General features: G+C 40.0%; 1 protein-coding gene across 1 annotated transcript; it reads right to left on the reverse strand.

The window, feature by feature from the left end:
* Positions 1 to 2,325: 2,325 nt before the first annotated feature.
* LOC136675368 (AP-1 complex subunit mu-1) lies at positions 2,326 to 20,986 on the reverse strand. The gene is made up of 12 exons (XM_066651872.1): positions 20,768 to 20,986; positions 18,429 to 18,585; positions 18,236 to 18,303; positions 17,245 to 17,375; positions 16,866 to 17,013; positions 16,259 to 16,385; positions 15,801 to 15,943; positions 15,117 to 15,188; positions 14,829 to 14,987; positions 14,335 to 14,460; positions 5,315 to 5,390; positions 2,326 to 3,942 (listed from the first exon to the last, which is right to left on the reverse strand). The coding sequence occupies exons 1-12, from the start codon at positions 20,807 to 20,809 to the stop codon at positions 3,920 to 3,922; spliced, it is 1,272 nt and encodes a 423-aa protein (XP_066507969.1). The 5' UTR covers positions 20,810 to 20,986; the 3' UTR covers positions 2,326 to 3,919.
* Between the last annotated feature and the right edge of the window lie 1,716 nt (positions 20,987 to 22,702).

Genomic DNA, 22,702 nt, shown 5'->3' on the forward strand with positions numbered 1-22,702 from the left:
GTTTGATGCGCGGGGGCCATTTTGGTGCTCACCAATGCTAACGCTAACGTATGCAGCAGTTCGAAAAGAAGGATGCGGCTGGCTTCACATGCCTTGGAGGAAGCAGATCGTTGCTGTTCAAAGAAAATCATGTTTATTTTTATATATATCAAATGCCTATACTAACGAACTTTCCAAGATACGAACCGGGCATTTGAATATTTTCCACCAACGAACCATGACTCTAGAAACGAACCCGAGCCTCCTCCGAGCCGGCGGCTGGAAATGGCCACTGACCCCAATAGGCGAGTCTCCCAGCGCCCCCAGACTGGAGTGAGCTTTTAAGATTAGCAAATTGTAGCTTTAGCAATTTAGCATTAGTGTAAATAGCAGACATCGAAATTCGTGCTAAGTTAAACCGTATCTACGCTTCGTCTCCCCACATTCACCCACCACCCACCTCCCGTCATACAGCCAGTGCCTGTGTTACTCCTCCAGCCAGTCGTCACGATAGCGATATGTAACCACTGTATATGTAAATCTTTTTTATTTCTTTTTATTACTGTAACCACTGTATTTCTTTTTTATTTTTAGTAATGCTACATGTACTTTTTTACTAATTTGAGAGTGTTGTAAACATATATCAGTGTAAAAAGGGTGACTTTCGGGGTGAGGGCTGGAACACATTAATTGCTTTTCCATTATTTTAAATGGGGAAAATTGACTCGCGAAACGAACTTTTCTACTTACGAACCGGGTCATGGAACGGATCAAGTTCGTAGGTAGAGGTTCCACTGTGTGTGTGTGTATATATATATATATATATATATATTACTTTGTGTACTACACCAGCTGTCTTTCAGTGTTCAAATTAAAAGTTGAATGGACCAATAGAAATGCTCCAAAATTACTTTGAATCATTTTTTTTTTTTACATTGACTTTCACTGAAATTTAAGAATTGTTTTTCCCTCTTCTGCTGTCAAGTTACTATTTTGGAGATACATGCTTTTCTTTGGACAGCGACAATATGCAGCCTTCCAGCTTAGTAGCACTGTGTGATTTGGAGAGAGCTTGCTACTAGGTGGAATTAGCAATGACTAAAATTGTACAGACAATAGACAATGACAAAAGCCTGGAGCTGCTACTGAGATGTGGGAATGTGAAGAGCAAAGTTTAAAGAACGTCCACAGATCATAACCGTCTTATACTGATTAAACATTTTTAAACTATAAATCTAAAATACATTTTCAAACAATTCAAACATTTGAATTATCAATGTTTTTAAATAGATCACGATGTTCTTTTTATAGACCACAACGTCCTTTACTCATCTAAAAGAACAGCTGCATTCTTTCCCCAGGCCTGGAGAGCTAACTTTAACAAATATTCCAACTACTAGAGCAGAGCCAAAGAGGATTGTCCATAAGACAAAGGTGCGTGTTTGGGGGGTGGGGGGGGGTGACGGTAAATTACATCAAAAGCCTTGAGCTACTATTGTCCAACAGCTGCTCATGGCCTGGAAAGAAGAATGACCTCATGGCAGACCTGAGTCCAGCAGCGTGTGAACAATGTACGTTCTTATAGAGGACGTCCCACCACTGCTTGACTAAGATGCCATTCTTCTAAACTTCCCTTTTGCTGCTACACTTCATGTCTTAGATTAGAAAGTGATGTAATTAAATGACACAAGAATTCAGATAAAGTCAGACCCCACTGTGAATACTAAAGCACACTAATTCTGGAAGTGAGTAATTTACATTATTCAATATATGAGGTCAACCAACAAAAATGTCATTCATATTTTTTCATGCAGCCACTGTTTAGACGTCTTAGGAAATCTAGTTATGACATTGGCCTCTAGAATTCTGATGTGACTATACAGTAACTATTCAATTATACAGTTATACCCGACATTCGTTTTCAGTTAAATTACATTACAATAGAGGACAGGTGTTTCTACAAACATGGCACCCATCTCTGATTAAGGGACTGCATTTTTAACAAAAATCCCTGGCTTGTTTTTAACCAAGCTCCATCTGAGGAATAAGACTGAAGAATATATTCAATGTATTTTTTAAACCCAATTTTCCCAACAATTGAATCTTGGTCGATTCCCAAATTTGAACAAATCTCCATCACACACTGCTACAGCAGTTCCTCTCAGACATGTAAAGTGGCACAGAAGCCTTCTGCTACCTCAAAGTTATCGCTGTACAGTTGAGTAGCTCCACAGCTCAAAAAATACACCTTCTAAAAGTCGAAGAATGAATCAGCATTTTACATTCTGATTTAGATGATCATTTTAAACATAACGGTGAGGACCAAACACGATTAGACATGGAATATTGTGAAAACAGCTTTATCTTAGTTCAGATCTACAGACATTACGTTTCAGAGACATGAAAAATACAGAACAATGCCTTTCAGGTTTGAATTCAGCTGCCAAACAGAGGGCATGCACTATTCGTCGTAGCTGTTTTAACATTTCCCATATTTAGGACTGTGGATAGATCAGGAGAAGTTGTATTCTCAGCTCAAATGTGTGCGGCACCACGTAGACATAGATATACATATAGCTAGCGCCGCTAATTTGTAACAGAGTGCGCAGGAAAAGAAAGAAAGAAAGAAAGAAAGATTTAATATAATCATAAATCCTAAATGTTGACATGGCACTATGTTGTTTCTTTTTAATGGCAGCGAAAACCCATTTATTTTGTGAATAATTGTATTGTCAAGATTAGAAGTAAACATAAGGGTGGCACTGTCAATGGTGACAACAAAATATTATTAATAATAATAATAATAATAAACTTCACCTCCCCTACCTGCAGTAATACTGGAACCAAAAAATACTTGAAATAATTAAAATAACTAATAAACACAGTGTAACCACAATAAACAAAACATGAAAAATACATTAGGAGAATACTATGAGAAAATTGGTATCTGACGATTGCATGCAAATGCGACTAACTGACATACACGCTGATTATCTGTAACCGTGAGACAACGGAAGTCTCACATTTCTCCAAACGGACTGATTGATTTCTACACTGCTATAATGGCCGTTTATTTTTAACCGAATAATCTTACACTAGCAGGAGAATGTGGACGTAGGACCCTTGGTATATATTTAGTTCTGCCCTCCTGAAATAGCATCGTATACAGTTCTGTAAAGTGTAGAAGTAAATGATAAAAGGCCCTAACCATTGCCACTGAAATGTTGCAGAGAATGTTACTGTATTGTTTTGAACTGCATCTTAGATGAGGCTAAGATACAGTCTGATCATAAATGAACATGATATCCGCTGACTGACACACAGAGAAAGACACTGGTGGTCCAGGAAACAGTCTGAGCCACAGCAGCCCTGAGATACTTGCAGTGTTTGAGGGACTTCTGAGCAGGAACATGAAAATGTGACTACTGTGGTCACACAGGTACAAATGCCCCATTAAGATCTGTGGTATTCTGTCTCTTTTCTATTTAGGCAGGTCATTGTTGACACATAAACCTTCAATTGATTTATTTCCTGTATCTTATTAGGCTTATTAACCAAAGGGGAATATTTTACAGTGTGTCCCTCCCCTGTATGTAATGAAAGGGGGGAAATGTCTAATTTAAAAACACACGTAATATATCCTAGAGGACATATGCTGTAGTTTCCACTCAACGCTGTTTGTCCGTTTACAAACAAAGTGTAGCATTCAGATATCTTACTTTGAAAAAACAAAACCACTTGTTTCCCCTCCTCAAACACTGCAGAGACAGTAGTAGCTCAGGTCTAGACAGCAGCACAGACAATGAATGAATAAAAGACGGGGGGTTGGAAGAGAGAGAGAGAGAGAGAGAGAGAGAGAGAGAGAGAGAGAGAGAGAGAGAGAGAGAGAGAGAGATACATCCAGGCCCACAGACTGCTGCAGGAGACGGCTGAGGTTCTACTACTGGGTCCGGAGTTGATAGTCTGCAAAGAAACAAGGAAATGAGCCATGTTTAATTAAAGTGTTCAGAATGGCAGGAAATCGAGGGGTGGGGGAGAGAGGGGGGGCTGGTTTAAAAAGTTAATTGTAGCAGCTGAGCTTTTCCACCCAGCCGTCCAAGAACACACTGCAAAATAAGACTGGGTTTTGAGACACAAGATAACCTGATGATACTGGCTTCAATTCAGGATATGAGAGGTGGGTAACAAAGGCAAGAGGAAACAAGCTGCATCTGCCTCAACTCTGATGATTATGCTGATGCTTTTTATTATTGTATTACGTGTCTAAGGAGGTTCCAATTTTTAAATGCAAGTATTTGTTCCAGCAGAAAACAACATGGAGTTGTGATGCACAGATAATGACAATAACTCCTTCCAGAGCTTATCATTTAGTTTCATGTTAAATTCTTATGATTGATTACATTTTAAACAGCTTTTAAATTTACTGTTAAAATCAGAGCATTAACATTTCACAGTAAGATGAGAAACCTTACATTTATTACTAGAGGGTTTTGAATAAAGTAAAAATGCTGACATTTCAGGACCAGAGCTGTCTAAACATCCTCAACTGCTTGTCCAGGGAACAAGAGCCATTTTAAATATCATTAAAATTGCTTTGAAATATCAGAAATATGTCCATAATGGCATTAAATATGAGATACATCTCTTACAACAATTTATTGGTTAATTTAATTATCTGCCGACACCAAGCTGATTCTAAAGCCTTGTATATATTATTTAAACATTGAAGGCTTGGTATTTTCTTTCTAGAGTAATTCTCTCTGAGACAAATGATCTTTCATGAACAGTGCCTTATTTATTCAATCTGTCATTTCTGTCAAATTGCACAAGGTACAAAATTTACTTTCTTACTCCATCTTTTAAACATCTGTCAGCATGGCACCGCTGCCGGGCCCAGAACTCTACCTCTGTCTCAAACATCCTCTTTTCACAGAACATTACATCTCAGAGTTTAACTATCATTTGACTTTTACCAAATTGCTTAATTGTTGCCCAATACCTGCAACACTCTTAAAAACAATGACAAATATAGATCTGGAGAAAGTTGAGCGTGAGAAATGGTACATGCGTAGGAGGATGTGTTTGTAGTAAGCACCTTTTCACACTCTGCATTACACGAAAAATAAAACATTATTCGCGCATTATATCTAATATAAACATGAGCGGACTGAAAAATTCACAGCTCTGTCCTCTAGAACCGGCGTTTTGTTTTGGTTTTTGCTTTATCAGGAATCTTGTTGTGATACGAGGAGTGAATTATCTAATCTTTATCTGATATGAGGAGGATTGTGTCAGAGTGAGCACATGAGCATGTGATCAAATCCATTCTGCTTACCTCCATTCTGGGTGATGTATCGTACCCACGGAAGTGCCTGATATCCGCTCTTCTCAATGATCTTCAAGTAACGCACCTGTTGAATATAAACCACTTCAATAAGAACCCTATTTACAAGTCAAATCAACAGCATATTGCATTACAATAAGTACCTTATATGTTTAGTCACGTATGAATTAAACCTGATATATTAAGTGTTGAGCTTATGAACTTCGATACGGACACATTACGCATTCAAGCTCTCCAACAATGCGGGTGTGATTGAGCTTGACTTACAGAAAATAATATAATAAAATGTCAACACTGGCCAAAAACTGCCATTAAACATTTTCCTCTGAATTGCAATAACACTATAAATGATAATTTGTTTTTTCAGGAACTCAAAGACTATGCATCAACGTGGATTGTGTGTACTCAAAGAAACATCCTTTAGTGGCCATGACACTGGCACTGGCACGAGAGCCTGGGAAAATAGTACAAATGTGTACGAGCAGAGGAAGTGTTTGAAGAAGTGAGATTGAGGAAATGGCACCTTCTCTGTACAGAGATATTGAGACACCCACAGTGCCCTTCCAGCCATGCGTTGCATCACTGGAGTAGTTGCACAATTGGCCCAAACAGGGGAAGAAAAAAATTAAAATGCTGAAAAGGCAATATGAAGCTTGGGAAGAGCTGACAAACAAATTCATGATGGAGTAAATGGATCCCGAGTCAAGAACAGAAGGCATTTTGAGAGAATTGTTGGATAAAGAGAGATTTTCAATGTCCTTCCAAGACATATGCATGCTCTGTCATCTGTAGAAAAGTTTGAGGCTGGGATGTTTGTGTTTGTCCTTGGAGAATATAGCCCAAGCGTCTGAAATAGCATCTATATGGGCAAAATAGCTACAAGGACTTTCTGGGGCGAAAAAAAAAAATCCATATTCTCAGTATGCATCAATACAGGGCTTTAAAAAGGCCAGTTTAAATATGGCCTTTCTCAGGACTATTTCCAATCAAAACTGGAGGAGAACCCTGGACAACCACCTCCGCGGAGACACTCTGGCGTATATTTTGGGCTGGCTGTGCACGGAGTAGAGTGGGTCGGAGCAGTGCCACCCTTGGGTGCAGCGGGGCACTATTTAAAACTTAACGGGCCTCCCTTTTTAACCTACAAGTGGAATGGCATGGTGGCCATACAACTCTAAATATCTAAATGTAGCTTTCACTTTCACGGCATTTTGGGCCAGAGTGTATGTGAATGTAGCGGTTAGGTCCTCTAGGTTCTCGGCAGGCAGCGTTTGGGTCATGGCTCCACTCAGGTCCTGTAGTCCTGTGCCAAGTTTGTGCTGGGGTTACAAGAAAAAGCCATGAGGTACACTGTCAAAAGGACTCCAGAGGATTAAGTCTGACTTTACTGGAATTCTCCATACAAGACAAGCTCAGGGACACTGTGTGTAGCCCTTAAGGTGGCTTGGCTAAGACTGTGTGTGTGTTTACTGTGCACCGGTCTCTCATTAGCGCGGCATGTCTTAGTAGACGCTGCGGCCTACAGAGCATGCTCGCAGTCGGGAGAGAGACCGCCAGACTGTCACTGTCCCAACGGTCACAGACAGGCAGTCTAGTCACTCATACATATACTCCCAAAAGCCTGTGCTTGTAAATCTCCACCTCAGCACTGGAGAATACTGCTGCTGAGTCAGCGTTCTAGGGCTGCTTGTGTATGGCCAGTGGGTAGAGGCTATTTAAGAGATGGCCCAAGTTCTAGACACTATAAATCAATGTTCGCAGTAAAAGTAAGCCTGTAAAACACAGCTACACTGTTTAAAACATGTCTAAAAAGAAAACTGTTTACAGTGTGTAGCTAATATTACTGTCATAAAAATTCATCTGGACTTAAGAGATGTCATCTATAGTATGATTACTAACTAAGGCATAAGTAATACAGTGACTAAAGTGACATCAGCCATTAGACCCAAGAATCGGGACCAAAAAAAAAAAAAAAAGCATGGGAGGGCGCAGCGGGGCAAATGAATGAAGCATGTTGGAGCATCTACTGCACTGTGTCAGAGTGGGGGGGCCTCATTCTTATTTACAAAATGGAGAGACAAAAAAAAAAGTTTGGAAACTACTTGATTTGTACATCTACTAGTTGACATTGTATGTAGTAATGAGCCAGTTGGAGGAAGGAAAATAAATAAATAAACAAATAAAGACTGCATGATGAATGAGTCTAACTCTGGTCACTTCCAGCCTCTTAATTATTCCCATCTTTAATTGAGTTTGTCAATCTGCCTCTTCTCCTAGCGTGCTGGAGAGGATCAACTGCAGTTGCATCATCCAGGTGGGTGATGAACACTGGTAGCATTGGGGAGTCCCTTTTGATAACCACTAAAGGCATTTTTATTTGGGCAGCAACAGTTCGCTACTCGATGTGTTAAGTTACATTCAAGTACAATAAAAGCACCTCTGCAATGATTAAACCCAACAGTGTATAACCACGAACAATGGTAACAATATGGAACACACTAAAACGGACTGGAAGGCCTCACCCGCTCATGGTTCATATCAGATGAAAAACAACGATTCTGAAAGTCAGTTGAGTGTGTTTTGTTGACAGCACAGGAAAGAGACTTGATTCCTGTTTAATAATATAACATTAATATCACTACTGTTTGGTGTTGTACTATCCACTGAGGAAGAACAAAAGGCCTTGTGTAAATGTACCTTTGCACCTTTATTTGTTTGTCACTTTTTAGAGTGGAGCCTTAGGACACAGTTTATGTTATAGTCTGTGTTTAGGCTGTTCATTTAAATATGAATAACTGCACTAACAAGAAACCTTTGTGTTTATTTATGGAGATGTTGACTAGGTGCCTTTTAAAAATGTCTAGTTGTGCAGTCAATATAAAATTTACCTGAATGCAATAAAGGGGAAAAATGGAAAAGTATTTATACTAGTTAAGGCAGTCAAGGTGCCCTGGGGTTTCAGTGGCCAAACTTTAACCTCAGACCAGCGCATAAAAAAAGCAATTAAGATGTCGAATCTTAAAATGCATGTTTAAAACCCCATTGCGTTTTTCAGCAACTGCACGAAAATGACAGGTCTCTAATCTAAAGCCAGTCTCAGCCCTGGAGACTGATTAGCTGCTAAGGGTGACGTCTCACTGTGTGAGAGAAACTGTCATTTACCACATTTTTGTCCTGTCTGCCCTCACCAACGAGACCAATCGGTAGCTCAGTGTGGGGAAAAACCTTGCCAATCGCTTAAAGCAGTATCATGAATTTAAGACCTATTCTGCCTCGCACTGTTGTTACGGGATCAGTAAAATGCCACCCATAAAGATTTTAACCTGCACTCGCACGCCCACAGAGAAAGCAGGTTAAATATAGTAAGGTTTGGAAGAAAATAATTCAAAGAAAAGAGAAAAAAAAAAACCTAGCCTGTAGTCAGTGTCTGCTGATGTACGAGCATGTGTTTGTGTGTTCAAGAGCCAAGCGAAAACACCAGTAAAGGTCCCAGGACATGTCAGACACCAGCGTCAACCAGTCTCCTCGGCTCAGTTAGTGCAGGGCCTGTGGCCTGCATGCTAACCCCAGACGGGACGCTCTATCTCAGGCCACTTCAAGGCCAAAAAGGCTGGGGCCTTGACGCCTGGCCTCTGGTTTAGTGGCTGGCCAGGAGAACGCCGCCTCAGGAGCGCTCCGGCGGCTCGCGGGTGGGTGCGGCAAAGGCCGGGAACGAGAGAGGGCAGACAGACGTGCTGACCGCAAGAGAGAGAGACAGAAACAGAAAGAGTGTAAAAGGGGTAGAACACTAAAAGAGGCAAAGAGAGACGAAAGACAGAGGGAGAGAGAGAGTGTATATGAGTGTAAGGGTTATCAAAGCATCCCTGAGGTTTCATCTCATTCCACTCTCATGGGAACGGGGCAAGTCAGCAAGTTCACACTGGAGAGCGCTGCCATGGCGACCTTGGTGAACCTGCCAAGGTTGTGGCAAACACAAGGTAAAGAACTTGGCCTTAAAAGGCCAGAGGTCTCAAGCACAACGGTACAAAGTACTTTGATGTGTTATTACAGTGATGATTCAGTGAAAAGATTCATTTGCACAATTGTCAAACAAAACATGCTTGGCGTCCTAAGTATTCTTTTTAAGTTTTTGCCCTGGAGCTGAGATGATAAAGGAGCTAACAAGCTTACTGGATTAGCCTTGTGCAAACTGCACGCCTAAATTATCACTTGCCTCTAACCAAGTCACATCTCAAACAACTTTATGTAGTTAGAGCAGTGACACTGCAGCTGATTACATTATCTAGAAATGTCAAATCAAATTACATGCCCATCATTCCCCTCAGAGTAACATTAAACATAAAATTACATTTGTACAGAAAAGTACGTGAAGTATGTGGAGCATATCCTAAAGACGAATTGTGAGTAAGAGTCGCACGACAATTCTAGGAGGTACTTCACTTCTTAAAACTTTCCTACAAGGACAGGCCCATATTTCATTTGCCCAAAGTAAAGGTAAGCAATGGCTGCTTCAATCTGAAATATCATAAAAGAAAAACAGAACAGACGAGCACAACAGGCAGCTGAGAGCGTATAGTGGAAAACAGCAATAAATGAAGATTGGAAAAATTAGGAAGAGGAAATCTCACATAAGTTAACTGCTTTATTAGATTTGACAAATGACTGATTTTCCCCCTCATAATCCTGCTCATTGATGGGAGAAAATCAAGTTAACAGAGAGGTTTGGTGACTTTGAGTTCCGTGTGGGATGCTTAATACAACTTGGTCCACAAAAGAGAGGAAATCTCCTCTGGCTCCCCAATTCATTCATTCCCTTTCAAAATCACATAAAATCAACTCTAATTGTGTTGGTGGAGGAAGATCAGCCGCAGCAGCAGATCGGTTGGCTCCTTTAAGATGATCATACAGAACTCTATAGAGTGAGGCAGGGCAAACAGGGTTCAGCCAAACTTTCAGCTGCAGACTCACAATCAGTCTTCATGATCAATGACTGCAGCTTTGGCTGGGGGTCACTATAACATTCTTCTTTACTCCATTCATCCATTTGTCACATTTATAACAGCCCTAAACCTTAGTATGCTGTACAGCTACAAAATGTGTTGTTTGTTCATAATTACTGAGACATCTGCAACTATGATACTAATATTGCCAAGGGCTATAGCATGCAGCCACTATTAGTACGAATGGGCAACACTATATCGATCACTAGGTTTCGTTTTTCTAAGGCTAAGGATAATATACGGTTCTACATTTAATTTTTTTAAAAATTCACATTTCTCATACTGTATAACACAATCAAATCAACAAATATATTCTTCAATTTTTAATTTTAGCTACCATTAAAGTCTTATCTAGTTTTAAATAGGAACAGTTAGCTTATGTATAAGTGTGTGCCCAGTCAGACGCACACAAACCTAATTACAATCTAAATCACTATTGCAACAAAGGTCAGAAAAATCACCAAATTACTAGAATATTTTAAGAAATGAATTCTAAAAGATAAAATAAGTGCCCATCTAAACAACAACAAACAAACAACTTGGGGCTGGCTCAAACTGCTCTTAAAGCACTCTCACATTCTTTAGTATTTCTAAATACTTAAATACACGTCCTCAAAGTATGTCCATTAGTCTAGTTTTAAATATATCCAGTCGACTGAATCAATGTGTTAGCAGTGCTGGTGGAAGCTCAGCTGTTTACAAGCTGTATGCTGCTATAGAAACATGTACTATTGTCCTCTCCTTCAAAAGCAGCTATTATTATTCAAACCTTTAGTCTTTTTACTTCAAGAATCACATAGAATGTAGTACAGCGTGTCGTGTTTGAAGGCAAGGTGACATGAACGGTGAAACTAAGCTACAATAAGTTTCCAAAATAAATACACTGTGATTTTGTCATTTTAAAGGTTTAGATTAGGCCACAACTACCTTTGAATAATTTGCAGAGAACCAAAAACCCACACACTACTCTGTTATGATAAACCAAGTTATTCATGTACTTCAACAAACGGTATTTATATTCACCAAAATACCACAGGCTGATCTTTAACCATGTCACGCTGCTGAGTCAACACCACATCTTTAAAACATTACAAAATAATCACAAAATAATCAAAAGGTCATTGATACTTTTGCTCATAATGTGCTGCTCTCATTCAGCTTACAGAAGAGTAAGTAAGAGTTTCTACAGGAACCGGCCTATTATTCAAGCTCTGTAATAGAAGGACGAGTGGATAATTGGTTTAGTGCCAGCAGTATGGATCATAACTCGTCTCTTGTTGCGTGAGTTTGGGTCAGTAGTTGTCACCTGCGGCTAAACCAAAAGAGTTCATGTGGTTCATAGCAACAGCCTGCGAACATTTACCACTAAGACCGACTTCATCACCTTAAATACACCCATGGAACACGTGCCACAGAGATTATGTAATATTACAGCTGACTGAGGCTTGTTACAAGATGTCTTTTAGCAAACGTTTAAATCTGCCAAGAGAACCTGTAAAGACAAGATATAGATGAAAGGTGTCTGCCAAATCTTTCCTGTTTATCACACGATGAGAGACATCTCGAACTTTTGCTCAGGGAACACGCAAACAAAGCCGTCGTCAGACCAACTAAACATCGGGACTATATCTAAAACTTATTTCTATAATAATGAATAATTCTGTGAACTATTATTTGGTTAATAACGTAATCAAACCATTAAGCCCCTTTCCTTTGCTGTGAAATGAAACAGTCCATGTCATTCCTATGATTCCTGTAGCATTCCTGTTGGATTGACAGTGAGTATCATATGAATATTACACATCATTACAAAACACTTTACTCACACCACAGCTGACAGCACTGACGACTGTTCACAAATCATCCAATTAAACAGTGCACCGACTGCTCTTAGAAGTCATTTGTTATTTTAATCCAACAGTTCTTACAGGTTTCAACTCAAGTACCTAAATGAGAGAGCTCACATTAAACTGATCCAAGCAGAAAATCATTACTTATCATGTACAGGTAAATTAACTAACCAAATGTGTCTTGCTACTTTACATCACATCACTGTTGTCTCCCTTGTGTTGATGGGCCGATGAATGGATTCATATAATACGCTTGATATATTTCACCATGAAACTTTGCAAGCAATCCCAAAGTGAGGGAATCCTTAGCAGTAACAGCAACAAACTTCTAAAACTCATGGACAAAGTGCAACAAACCTCAAAACTCTAAGCATTAAAAAAAAGTAAATAAACCCTAGGGATAAACATGTGGTTCTGATTGTTCTGATGTTTAAGGCATCCATAACAAAACATATATGCCACTGGGCCTGGTTACATTTTTTTTTTTTAAATATAAACAGAGCTTGAGAGTTTCAGGCCAGGTCTGAAAAAACAGCATTAACATGCCTGTGTACACTTTAAGAACTTCATCTATGTTTCCTTGGTCTTCAGAGATCTGTGTAAAGAAGCCCATTAATCATCGCAAAATTCACCCATGGGCAACGTACTGCCATTCCTCACCTGGGTCATGACCAACAGTTAAAAAGCACAGTTTAAGACAATTCACATCTCGCTTATTTAAAAGGAAAAAGTATTAGCACCTGCTGCATAAGGAAATGAATAGAAAAAGTGAAAGTTTTCTAAAATAATTAAAATTTTAGAACAGCAACAAATAACATTTACTCTTTTACTGTTCACTACTTCCATTGTAATATTAGAAAGAAAGATCCTAAAGAAAGCAGAGGCATCCTTGGGCTTTAAGCTAGCTGACACTGCCAAAGCTAGACTGGAAAAAGGCAGCATATGCAGATTCCCTGAAAGCAACGTACGAAGGATTTAAGAGAAAATTCTAAAGTTCATCTGAACTGCCATAAAGCCACTGCAGTGGAGGAGTCTCCTAACAGTCAGTTCAAACATGCTCCCAAACTAGATAATTTCACAGCGGTGTAATTTTCTGAAGCCGGGCAGGACACAAACTTGGCTCAGGCATATAAACACACACAGACTTACAGACAGAGAGAGCTCTTCTGAGCAGCATCAGAATGAGCAGTGCAGCAGCGTTTCAATACTCAGGGCTTCCAGGCCTCACACTGTGCCTAAGGTACAACGGCACCTGCCACAAGATCAAGCGGCACATTTGCTTAAACAAAATGGGCTAGGGTTTCAGGCTAAAAAAGATTTGATAGTCTCAAATCTATCTATTATCTCGAAGCCTGCCAAACATACTGCACACCAAACATGTTATAAAGTAACATTCCAGTTTCTGCTTGTATAAAACTCAGTGAAATGCACTAAACACAATGGGAGACTCACAAGGAAATGCAAGTAGTTTAAAGCTCACTAAGGGTTGTCTAGAAAAGTACAAAGCCCTCCAGCATTGAGCTTTAGAGCAGTCACACTGTGTTCTCTAGAGTGAATATGTTAATAACATTTAATACCTTTGGGACAAGTGGGAGCGTCCTTTGTGATCCAAAATTACACATCCAATATTAGTACCTGACCTCACTAATGTTTATGTTGATCAATTAAATCTAGTTAAAAGCCTACAGAGGAGTACCTGTTGTTAATGAAGCAACCCACTGCTTAACAGCTTTCATTTCAAAAGAAACACTAGGTGTGCAACCTTTTACAAACATTGACTCTTATGATATATAAGAAATCTGCTGCAACGTGGTCACGGGTAAATCTTTAAAAGCTGATTCCAGTGCTTATAAAACAGCCAGATTAGCACAGTCCAGGAAAAGACTTGCTTTCTGTCTGGGAAACTAAACCATGATGCGTCTGATTTTCAGAGCAATGACTGGTCAGATGTGCTTAAGCCCAGAGGGCAGAGAAGTTGACCTATGCCATCTAGTGATGCCAAACATAAGATCACTACACTCCTATTTCATAGTTGTCCTACTGTGATCCACTCGCGACACACAAAGAATGAGACAACGGGCTATGGCGCCCTCTTCTGTCAGATAAAGAAAAATAAATCCACTACAGATGGCTGAATGAGACTAGTATTTGTGACACACACCTGTATTCCAGAAGTGGTGAAGTAGGGGATCTCAAACTTGACACTGATTGGCGGCTTTCCTTCTTTATCCTCCGCTTCCACACTTGGTAAACCAAAATGAGCTCTCATCAGATACTCCTTACCACCCTGCGAGAGTTTGAAAATAAATTAACAGACCTCAAACTTCACTAGTAAATCACAATCCTTTGTGAGAATGAAAACTATTTATATTAAGCCTACATTAAAAATATACATTAAAGACAGAATGTGATTAATAGTTAATAAAAAGAGAAATTGTAATGAACAGTTTTCCCAAACACATCTGTATTACATGCACAAGATAAACACATTTCATTCCTGTTTATTTTAATGCAGAAACACAAACACTTCATTTGCTGAATTTAAAAAAACTTATATATGTGGTCTATACAAGAAGTATGGCTGAATGGATGTACAGAAATAAGCACTTATCTCAAACTTATCTTAAAAGTGTTTGTGTGTGTGTGTGTACTCACAGGAAAAGATTTGATGGACCAGACAATTTCACTGTTCTCTGGGACCCACTTCACGCTGCCCACGGTGGTCTTAAACTTGGGCGAGTCTGCATCTGTGGGCACAGGGATGTGGATCTCCACATTGTTGGCTGTGGAGCGCCGCTTAAACTGAGACTTGGCCTAAAAGAGAAGAAAAGAGAATCAATCAAATATATTTAAAAATATTTATTTAGTTAAAAAAAATAAACAAAATCTAAAACAAAAACCCTGAATTGTAAGACAATAAGAGATCACAGAGCACAAACTGACTTTTATCATGTACTCGATTCTGCTGTGCGAATGCTTCTCAATCACTGACTCGATCCAGATCAGTGGCTTTACCTGGAAAACAGAGTACAGCACTTTATCAGCGTGTGTGAGCAGTTTGAAGAAGGGCATGAATCAAAATCTGATGTAGAATTTGCTTAAAAAGCTTAGGCAATTCAAATTTGAACTTGCTTTATACTCCAAACAAGCTGCAGAGCAACACAACATCCCCCTGACTGTAACTGACAGCAATCATCACAATTTTCACTGTGAGGCGTCCTCCTAGCTGATTGGTTATAATGCAACTCAACTGCTGATTTGTGATTGGTCCACTACACAAGAGAGTCTTCTACTGGTGCTGAGACCTTCAAAAGTTCATTTTAAGCAAATTTATGACTGTATACTCAGTAGTAGTTCAGTTCATTCATTGTTTAAAATTTACTGCCAGCTTTAACCTTCACTAAAAGCACATAATGCACAGATGAACAAAGTTGTGGTTGTATGATACCATTGTATTTCGTTGGCCTCAAAAGTCATTAATCACAGAAACACCAATTGCCATAGTTTTAATGACCATATAAATGGCCAGTATATATAGCATACAAGCATGTGTGAGGGATGGGGGATTTGTCTGACACTTAGCCCACGCAGTGTATGTCGGTGTGCTTAATTGGCAGGGATACCCACGTGTGTGTTAAGGCGGTAAGACATGAGTTCAAACTCTCCGTCTGGAGGGATGAAGGAGATGGTGCGATCATTCTCGAAGCGGGAAAGCCGCACGCACTGATGGAACTTCACGTCCTCCAGCTCCACAGACTTACTCTTCCCTCCTGAAATTGCCAAAATAAACATATGTATTTTAGTAAAGAACAATAACATTTCAATAGCTCACTAAAACCTAAACAAGAAGCTTATATTACACTTATTAGCACTAAGTAAACTCAGTGTCAACGTCCTAACACACTATGGAATCAAAAAGGCTAAAGGTTCTTTGAAATCAATTTAGAGGGCAAAAGCCTTGATAGATATGATTGTTTTCATTGTCAGGCCATCCACTACTACATTATCAAACATAATCTTACAAGCTAAAACAGAATGGTCAAAATACATAAATAAATAAAGAAATCTTTTTATTTTTAACTTACGCCCGGTGTTTTCGAATAAAACCTTGTCATTGAGTCCCAGGCGTAACTCAGGCATGCCTGAGAGGAACACCCGCATCTTTATAGAGCCTACAATCTCACTCCGCAGGACATTTCCGTTGGCACTCACCTGGAAATTTATATCAGAATGAAACAAATTTTACTGCACAGCTCTCAGTGATGGAAGCACATAATGAAATTCTTTCAGCCAAAAAAAATATAGGACTGCTGACACCACAAGAGGATCAAATACGTGGAGCATCCTACTAAATATGTTTCTGCTCAATTATTAAAAATAATTTAAATATATATATTATAATATAAATATATACATAAACCTGTGAATTGTTTTAATTTGGTACCATCACAGTAAAGACACTACACCAACGTACATCTAAAAGAGAGGGACTGTTGGAAAGATTCCAGCCAATTCAGGAGGAGAAAACTAAGCACAGATTGTGGCCACTTGGTCTGTTACACAATACACAATACTACAAGCTTCTCTCCGTTTACTTTCCTCTCCAGTACAAAAACAGCAGTGTCCACTTTGTTGTGATGGATTTCTGTGTTTGTTTAGACTGTGAAGGCTTTCTAAATACAGCGTTCCTACCAGCAGGTTGACAGACTCAATGACGTCCAGGAAAACCTCATTCTTCCTGTACTTTATGCCCTCTGACCTCCAGGAGACAGCATTGGTCACTGTAGCAGGAGGCCGTGGGGCACCTGTGTCCAACTTGTGCCCTTCTTGTGTTATATATCTGAATGCAAGTTAAAAAAAAAATCCATAAATATCCAAAAGTCTATGCACAACTTCCCAAAATACTTCACAGCTAATATCGCTGACGTGGAAAAAGTTTAAAAAGGATCTTCCGTTACTTGTCAGCTACATTTGCCTCAACGCTCAAAAGCTAAACTAAAGAAGCAAACATGTTGCAGGTGGTGTTCATTTAGAGGGAAAACCCTTCACAGAACTATTTTAAAATACTGACTCCTGAAGGATCTTGCTGTCTGTTGTTTGTGGGTAGCCAAAGTCCATCAGCTCATCCAGCAGCTCATAAATAATGACAAAGTTATCTCTGATACTCTCCTCCTCCAGCTCCTTAAAATACTCCGAGAACACCTGCGAACAGAAGCAACAGTTAGACATTTAGAGCCAGTAAGAGGCATTAGTCCTAGTTTCAGGCCACTTGTCTTCACCATTAAAAATCATGCTTAGGCTAGGCATAATCAGTCTAGGCTTAACTTTAATCTTTGTTTAGGAAACTGGACCACAAGGCTAAGGCATTATTTTAAACTCATGACATGGAGATCTCATAACCTACGCTTACCAAGCAAACTGGTACCAAACATTGGATGACTCATTGGGAAATAATGTTTCTCTTTGGATCCAAAATTAAAAGAGGTGTTTTCATTCATTATCTGTAACCCTTATCCAGTTCATGGTCACGGTGGACACAGGGAAAACACACCACACTCCTCAGACAGCCACAAGTAGCAGGAATCGAACCCACAACCTCCAGGCCCCTGGAGCTGTGTGACTGCGACACTACCTGCTGCGCCACCGTGCCGTGTAGTTTTATTACTCCAAAATATTAATGATCATTTTCAGGCAAATGTTTCTAATAATAGTAATACTTTTATTTCAATTGCAAGTAGTTTCTATAAATTAAAATCCAGTTTTATTTTAATATTCAAACCAACAAGGTACTGAACACTGAATATAGAGAGCTAGACTCATTATTTGGGCTTCATTTAATGTAAACAACAACGTTTTTCACTGCCCCTGATTGGTGTAACTCTCAGATTTAAGAAGAATATCTCCATTTTTTCTTTGTTAATGTATCCTAAAAATTTAAGTTGCAGATAGTGCTATTTGAAATCTGCAGCTCAAATTTCAATTTCAGTATAAAAAGCTATTCATCTTTCAGCCCTAATTTCTACTTAAACAAAACAGAATTGTTGATATTAATGTAAACATACCTGCACAATTTTATACAAGAAGGAAAAAACCAAGGAAACCGAGGCGTTTTTCTTAGATGTAGCAACAACTAGAAGCCAGAGTTAAGGGAAATCACAGCATCCTCCTGAAAATATACATTAGCAATTAAGCTGAATATAAATCAACACTCCAGGTCTCCAGGCACTTGGAGATGGACTAACAGAGGAAGGATACGGTAGAGGTTGTTGTGTTTAATCCACATGAATCTCACTCCTCCATGGGCAAGGATAGGAGACAGAGTTCCCTCTTCTTCTTTATCCATCAGGAGTGTCATGAAGTGCTCAATCTCAGACATGTCCACATCACCACGGTAGTTACGGCAGATGAGGACCTAAACAGACAGACAGACAGAAAGAGAGAGAGAGAGAGAAAGAGAAAGAGAGAAAGATCACATGAAACAAAACTCCAGCCCTGTTCATAAACATGAGAGCTGAATGTAGAGTGTCAGACTGTCATTTATTTAGTGATTTAATGAACACAGGCCACTGTTTGGTTGCCTCAGTTTTTAAAGTAAATATCCTTGTTTAAAGCTTAGGAAACTGTTCTTGATAAGGTAGTCTATAATGTAACAAAAATAAATAAATAAAACATGCAGCGCTCGTAATTAGAAAACTGCAATCTTTAAATTTCTATATGAAAACTATTTATCTTTCAGTCCTAAACGTGTCCAGTATAAACAATGTACTAAGGATTGGGGATGTGTGTCTCTTTATTAGGAGGAAAAAAGAACAAACTTCAAAGAAAAGTGGCTGCACAAACACCATCTGTGGTCACAAGACTCACAATCCTGCTTCAGTCAGAACAGTCACAGCTTGAACTGACCTTGATTTATTGGGTCAGCAGTGCAAGGAACTATGCAAAACAATAGAGTAACCACAGTGATATATGGCAAACAAACCAGCATGGGCAGTTTATCACTATCGTGGGTCCAGAGCCTACCTGGAATCATTGGGCGCAAGGCAGGAAAACACCCTGGAGGGGTTTATTTTAAATAAGTGTTAAATATATGAGGTTTGTCCCACACAGTGGAGTTCCAGATTATACTTTGTGGCTTTTTTGAAGTTGTTTTGTTGGCAGTGACTCTTGGCAGTCTCACATGCCTAGATAGATGTATCATTTATAAGTTGCATGTATTTTCCTTTAATTGGACTGCAAGTGGGGCGGCACGGTGGCGCAGCAGGTAGTGTCGCAGTCACACAGCTCCAGGGACCTGGAGGTTGTGGGTTCGATTTCCGCTCCGGGTGACTGTCTGTGAGGTGCGTTCTCCCTGTGTCGGCGTGGGTTTCCTCCGGGTGCTCCGGTTTCCTCCCAGGGACCTGGAGGTTGTGGGTTCGATTTCCGCTCCGGGTGACTGTCTGTGAGGTGTGTTCTCCCTGTGTCGGCGTGGGTTTCCTCCGGGTGCTCCGGTTTCCTCCCACAGACCAAAAACACACATTGGTAGGTGTATTGGCGACTCAAAAGTGTCCGTAGGTGTGACTGTGTGAGTGTGTGTTGCCCTGTGAAGGACTGGCGCCCCCTCAAGGGTGTATTCCCACCTTGCGCCCAATGATTCCAGACACACCGATTCTGGACACTTACAGATAATGAATGAATGAATGTACTGCAAGTTTAGGAAGATATTTGGAGGCAAACTGTTGCAAATTTTATAGAATATCTCAGAATATAATTACTACCATAAAACCCTGCCCCTCAGCCAGATACTTTTGACGCGGTGTGTTTACAGTGAAACTGTAGTGTAACTCTAAACCTTTGCCTCCACTCAGTGATCTATTCATCAGGGATCTATGAATTTGTAATTAGTCTCCGTCTCTATCTCCACTCCACCGCACACCTGCAGCTCAGAAGTCCCAATCCGCAGGTTGAGGAGGTTTGTAATGTCCTTCTGAATTCACCCATTTGAAAGCTTTTGGAACACTGCAGTTTGAAAGTGGAAATGTTTAACCATGATGTCGACTGCTTATTTCACACGTCTTTAAGTACGTAAAGAACACAACAGTGATATGTTAACACGGTTCAACATTTGATTTTCACTGGAGGGGAACTGTATTGATCTACTGAGGAAACTACTTAAGACTAATATATTAAATATGTGTTTTAATCCTGTAACATTTGGATTTTTCCTTACTGAAAATACTACATCAAAATTACATGTCAAAAACTAAAGGTAATATTAAGATTTTGATCTGCTGAAACGTTAAAACAAAAACAAAAATGCGTTAAAGGCTTCCACCACACAGTAATGCGTTTTGCGTGTGCTTTTTGTGACTCATTTTACCAGAAAAATGAGGAAGAAATGTCAGCTAACGTTAGCGCCGCTAGCCAGTGGGTAACGGACCGTTATGCTACAAATTTACCTCAGCGAGACTCTGTATGTAGAGACGCCGTCTCTAATATGCAAGTCAATGGAATAAAAACACAAAACTAAAAGTACATAGTGGTTGAAGACGCTTATCCTGTTTCTACAAAAGCAGCAGTTTGTGTCTGTGCGAGTTAACAGCGTTCCGTTATCTCACCTTCCCCTTTAGATCCAGCACATACACCGCGCTCGCCGACATGGTGCCGCTACTGTCCGCTCCTCAGCGAAGCGCGGGATTCAGCTCCAAATGCTCGAATGTCTTCTTTCCTAATTCATACAGATGTGTTAGCCTTTCAATCTGGACTCGGACAAATCTCTGAATCAGTAAATGTTGGGATTTTGGGGGCCACCGGTTTACAGTCTTCTGTACCGGCTTCTTGTGCTGCCCCCTGCCGCCGCGGAGGACTCAGTGAGCGGCCAACATTCGATAGTTAACCTGTTTTTAACCTGTAACTCATTTCTGAAGTAGCAAACTTATGCTAGCTCTGTTAAAGTCTGATGTCTTGCACCCATTAAAAAGTATAATCATGTAAGCAATGTAATTTGTTCTGTTATAAGCACACTTAATATATTATATGTGTCTATTCATGACTTTGGAAAAGACGTCAACAAGAGTGTGTGTTTTGTTTTGTTTGTTTTTATTTTTATTTTTTTTATTTACCATTTGTTCACCTTACTGATCTTTTTTAATAGGTAATAATCTCTTGAGTAAGTTGCCATGTTTCACCATTAGGTGTCACCTAAAGTTCAGTTTTCTTGATTTAAAGACCTTGAAAACGTGTCTGTGTGGTATTGTTCATAAACTAGACGACATATAAAGGAATAACGCAATCAGTGCCATTTCTAAACATTAACATTTTTAACTGCAGTGTTACAAGACCATCTCCAAGGGAGGAATTTAGACAGGGTTTCTTAGGTCACAAACCCTAGGAATGAGTTAAATCACTTAACACCTAGGCAGTGTCTTTTAAACTAACGCTGTCCATTCCAACCTTTCTGACCTTTCTGACATTCATTGATTGTCTGTAAGCGCTTATCTAGTTCAGGGTCGCGGTGGGTCCAGAGCCTACCCGGAATCACTGGGCGCAAGGCAGGAATACACCCTGCAGGGGGCGCCAGTCCTTCACAGGGCAACACACACACACATGTTCAATCACACCTATGCACATATTTGAGCCACCAATCCACCTACTGACCTAGCAGGACTTGAACCCAAAACCTCCAGGTCCCTGGAGTTGTGACTGCTGCGCCACTGTGCCACACGTGAATTTCAGCAGTTTCTGCAAAAGGCTGTTTCGGAACAGAATGCTATCTCAAGTTTTACGCAGTTTTCTTCTAAACATCTTTGTGTAATATCTTCCTGTGCTTGTGTAACAAGTGTTCAGTGTGAGACGTTTGGATCCTGTCACCATCACTTTGAATAGTTCTGTCTGAAAGCCACATTACATCTTAGAATGGATCATTCAGTTGTGAGAAATCAGTAAAATTCTCTAAGTTTTTTTATATCGGTGGAAGAATCAGTGTACACTCTGAACTCTCTGGGCGCCAGCGGTCAAGTGGTGCGCATGCAATTGTTCAGAATAAGTTACTTGTCTGAAGTCAGAGGTGATTTGTGGGATTCAGGTTTTTGTAGGCATTCGTTAACAACTTTTCCTGACTGTACATGCCGACTTAAATTGGCACAACAGTAACTTCAAACATAGATAACACAGTAAAAACTAACATTTATTCATTCATTCATTCATTATCTGTAAGCGCTTATCCAGTTCAGGGTCGCGGTGGGTCCAGAGCCTACCTGGAATCATTGGGCGCAAGGTGGGAATACACCCTGGAGGGGGCGCCAGTCCTTCACAGGGCAACACAGACACTCACACCTACAGACACTTTTGAGTCACCAATCCACCTACCAACGTGTGTTTTTGGACTGTGGAACGAAACCGGAGCACCCGGAGGAAACCCACGCAGACACAGGGAGAACACACCAACTCCTCACAGACAGTCACCCGGAGGAAACCCACTCAGACACAGGGAGAACACACCACACTCCTCACAGACAGTCACCCGGAGCGGGAATCGAACCCACAACCTCCAG

Source organism: Hoplias malabaricus, chromosome X1, assembly GCF_029633855.1.
Source record: "Hoplias malabaricus isolate fHopMal1 chromosome X1, fHopMal1.hap1, whole genome shotgun sequence".
Taxonomy (NCBI): Eukaryota; Metazoa; Chordata; class Actinopteri; order Characiformes; family Erythrinidae; genus Hoplias; species Hoplias malabaricus.

Excerpts from the sequence above, each read along its gene's own strand:
- LOC136675368 (XM_066651872.1), bottom strand. The coding sequence starts at position 20,809 with ATGTCGGCGAGCGCGGTGTATGTGCTGGATCTAAAGGGGAAG. Across the intron at positions 17,376-18,235 it reads TCTTGTATAAAATTGTGCAG|GTGTTCTCGGAGTATTTTAA; the intron begins GTATGTTTACAT and ends TTCTGTTCGCAG. Across the intron at positions 15,189-15,800 it reads CTTACCGCCTTAACACACAC|GTAAAGCCACTGATCTGGAT; the intron begins GTGGGTATCCCT and ends TCTGTTTTCCAG.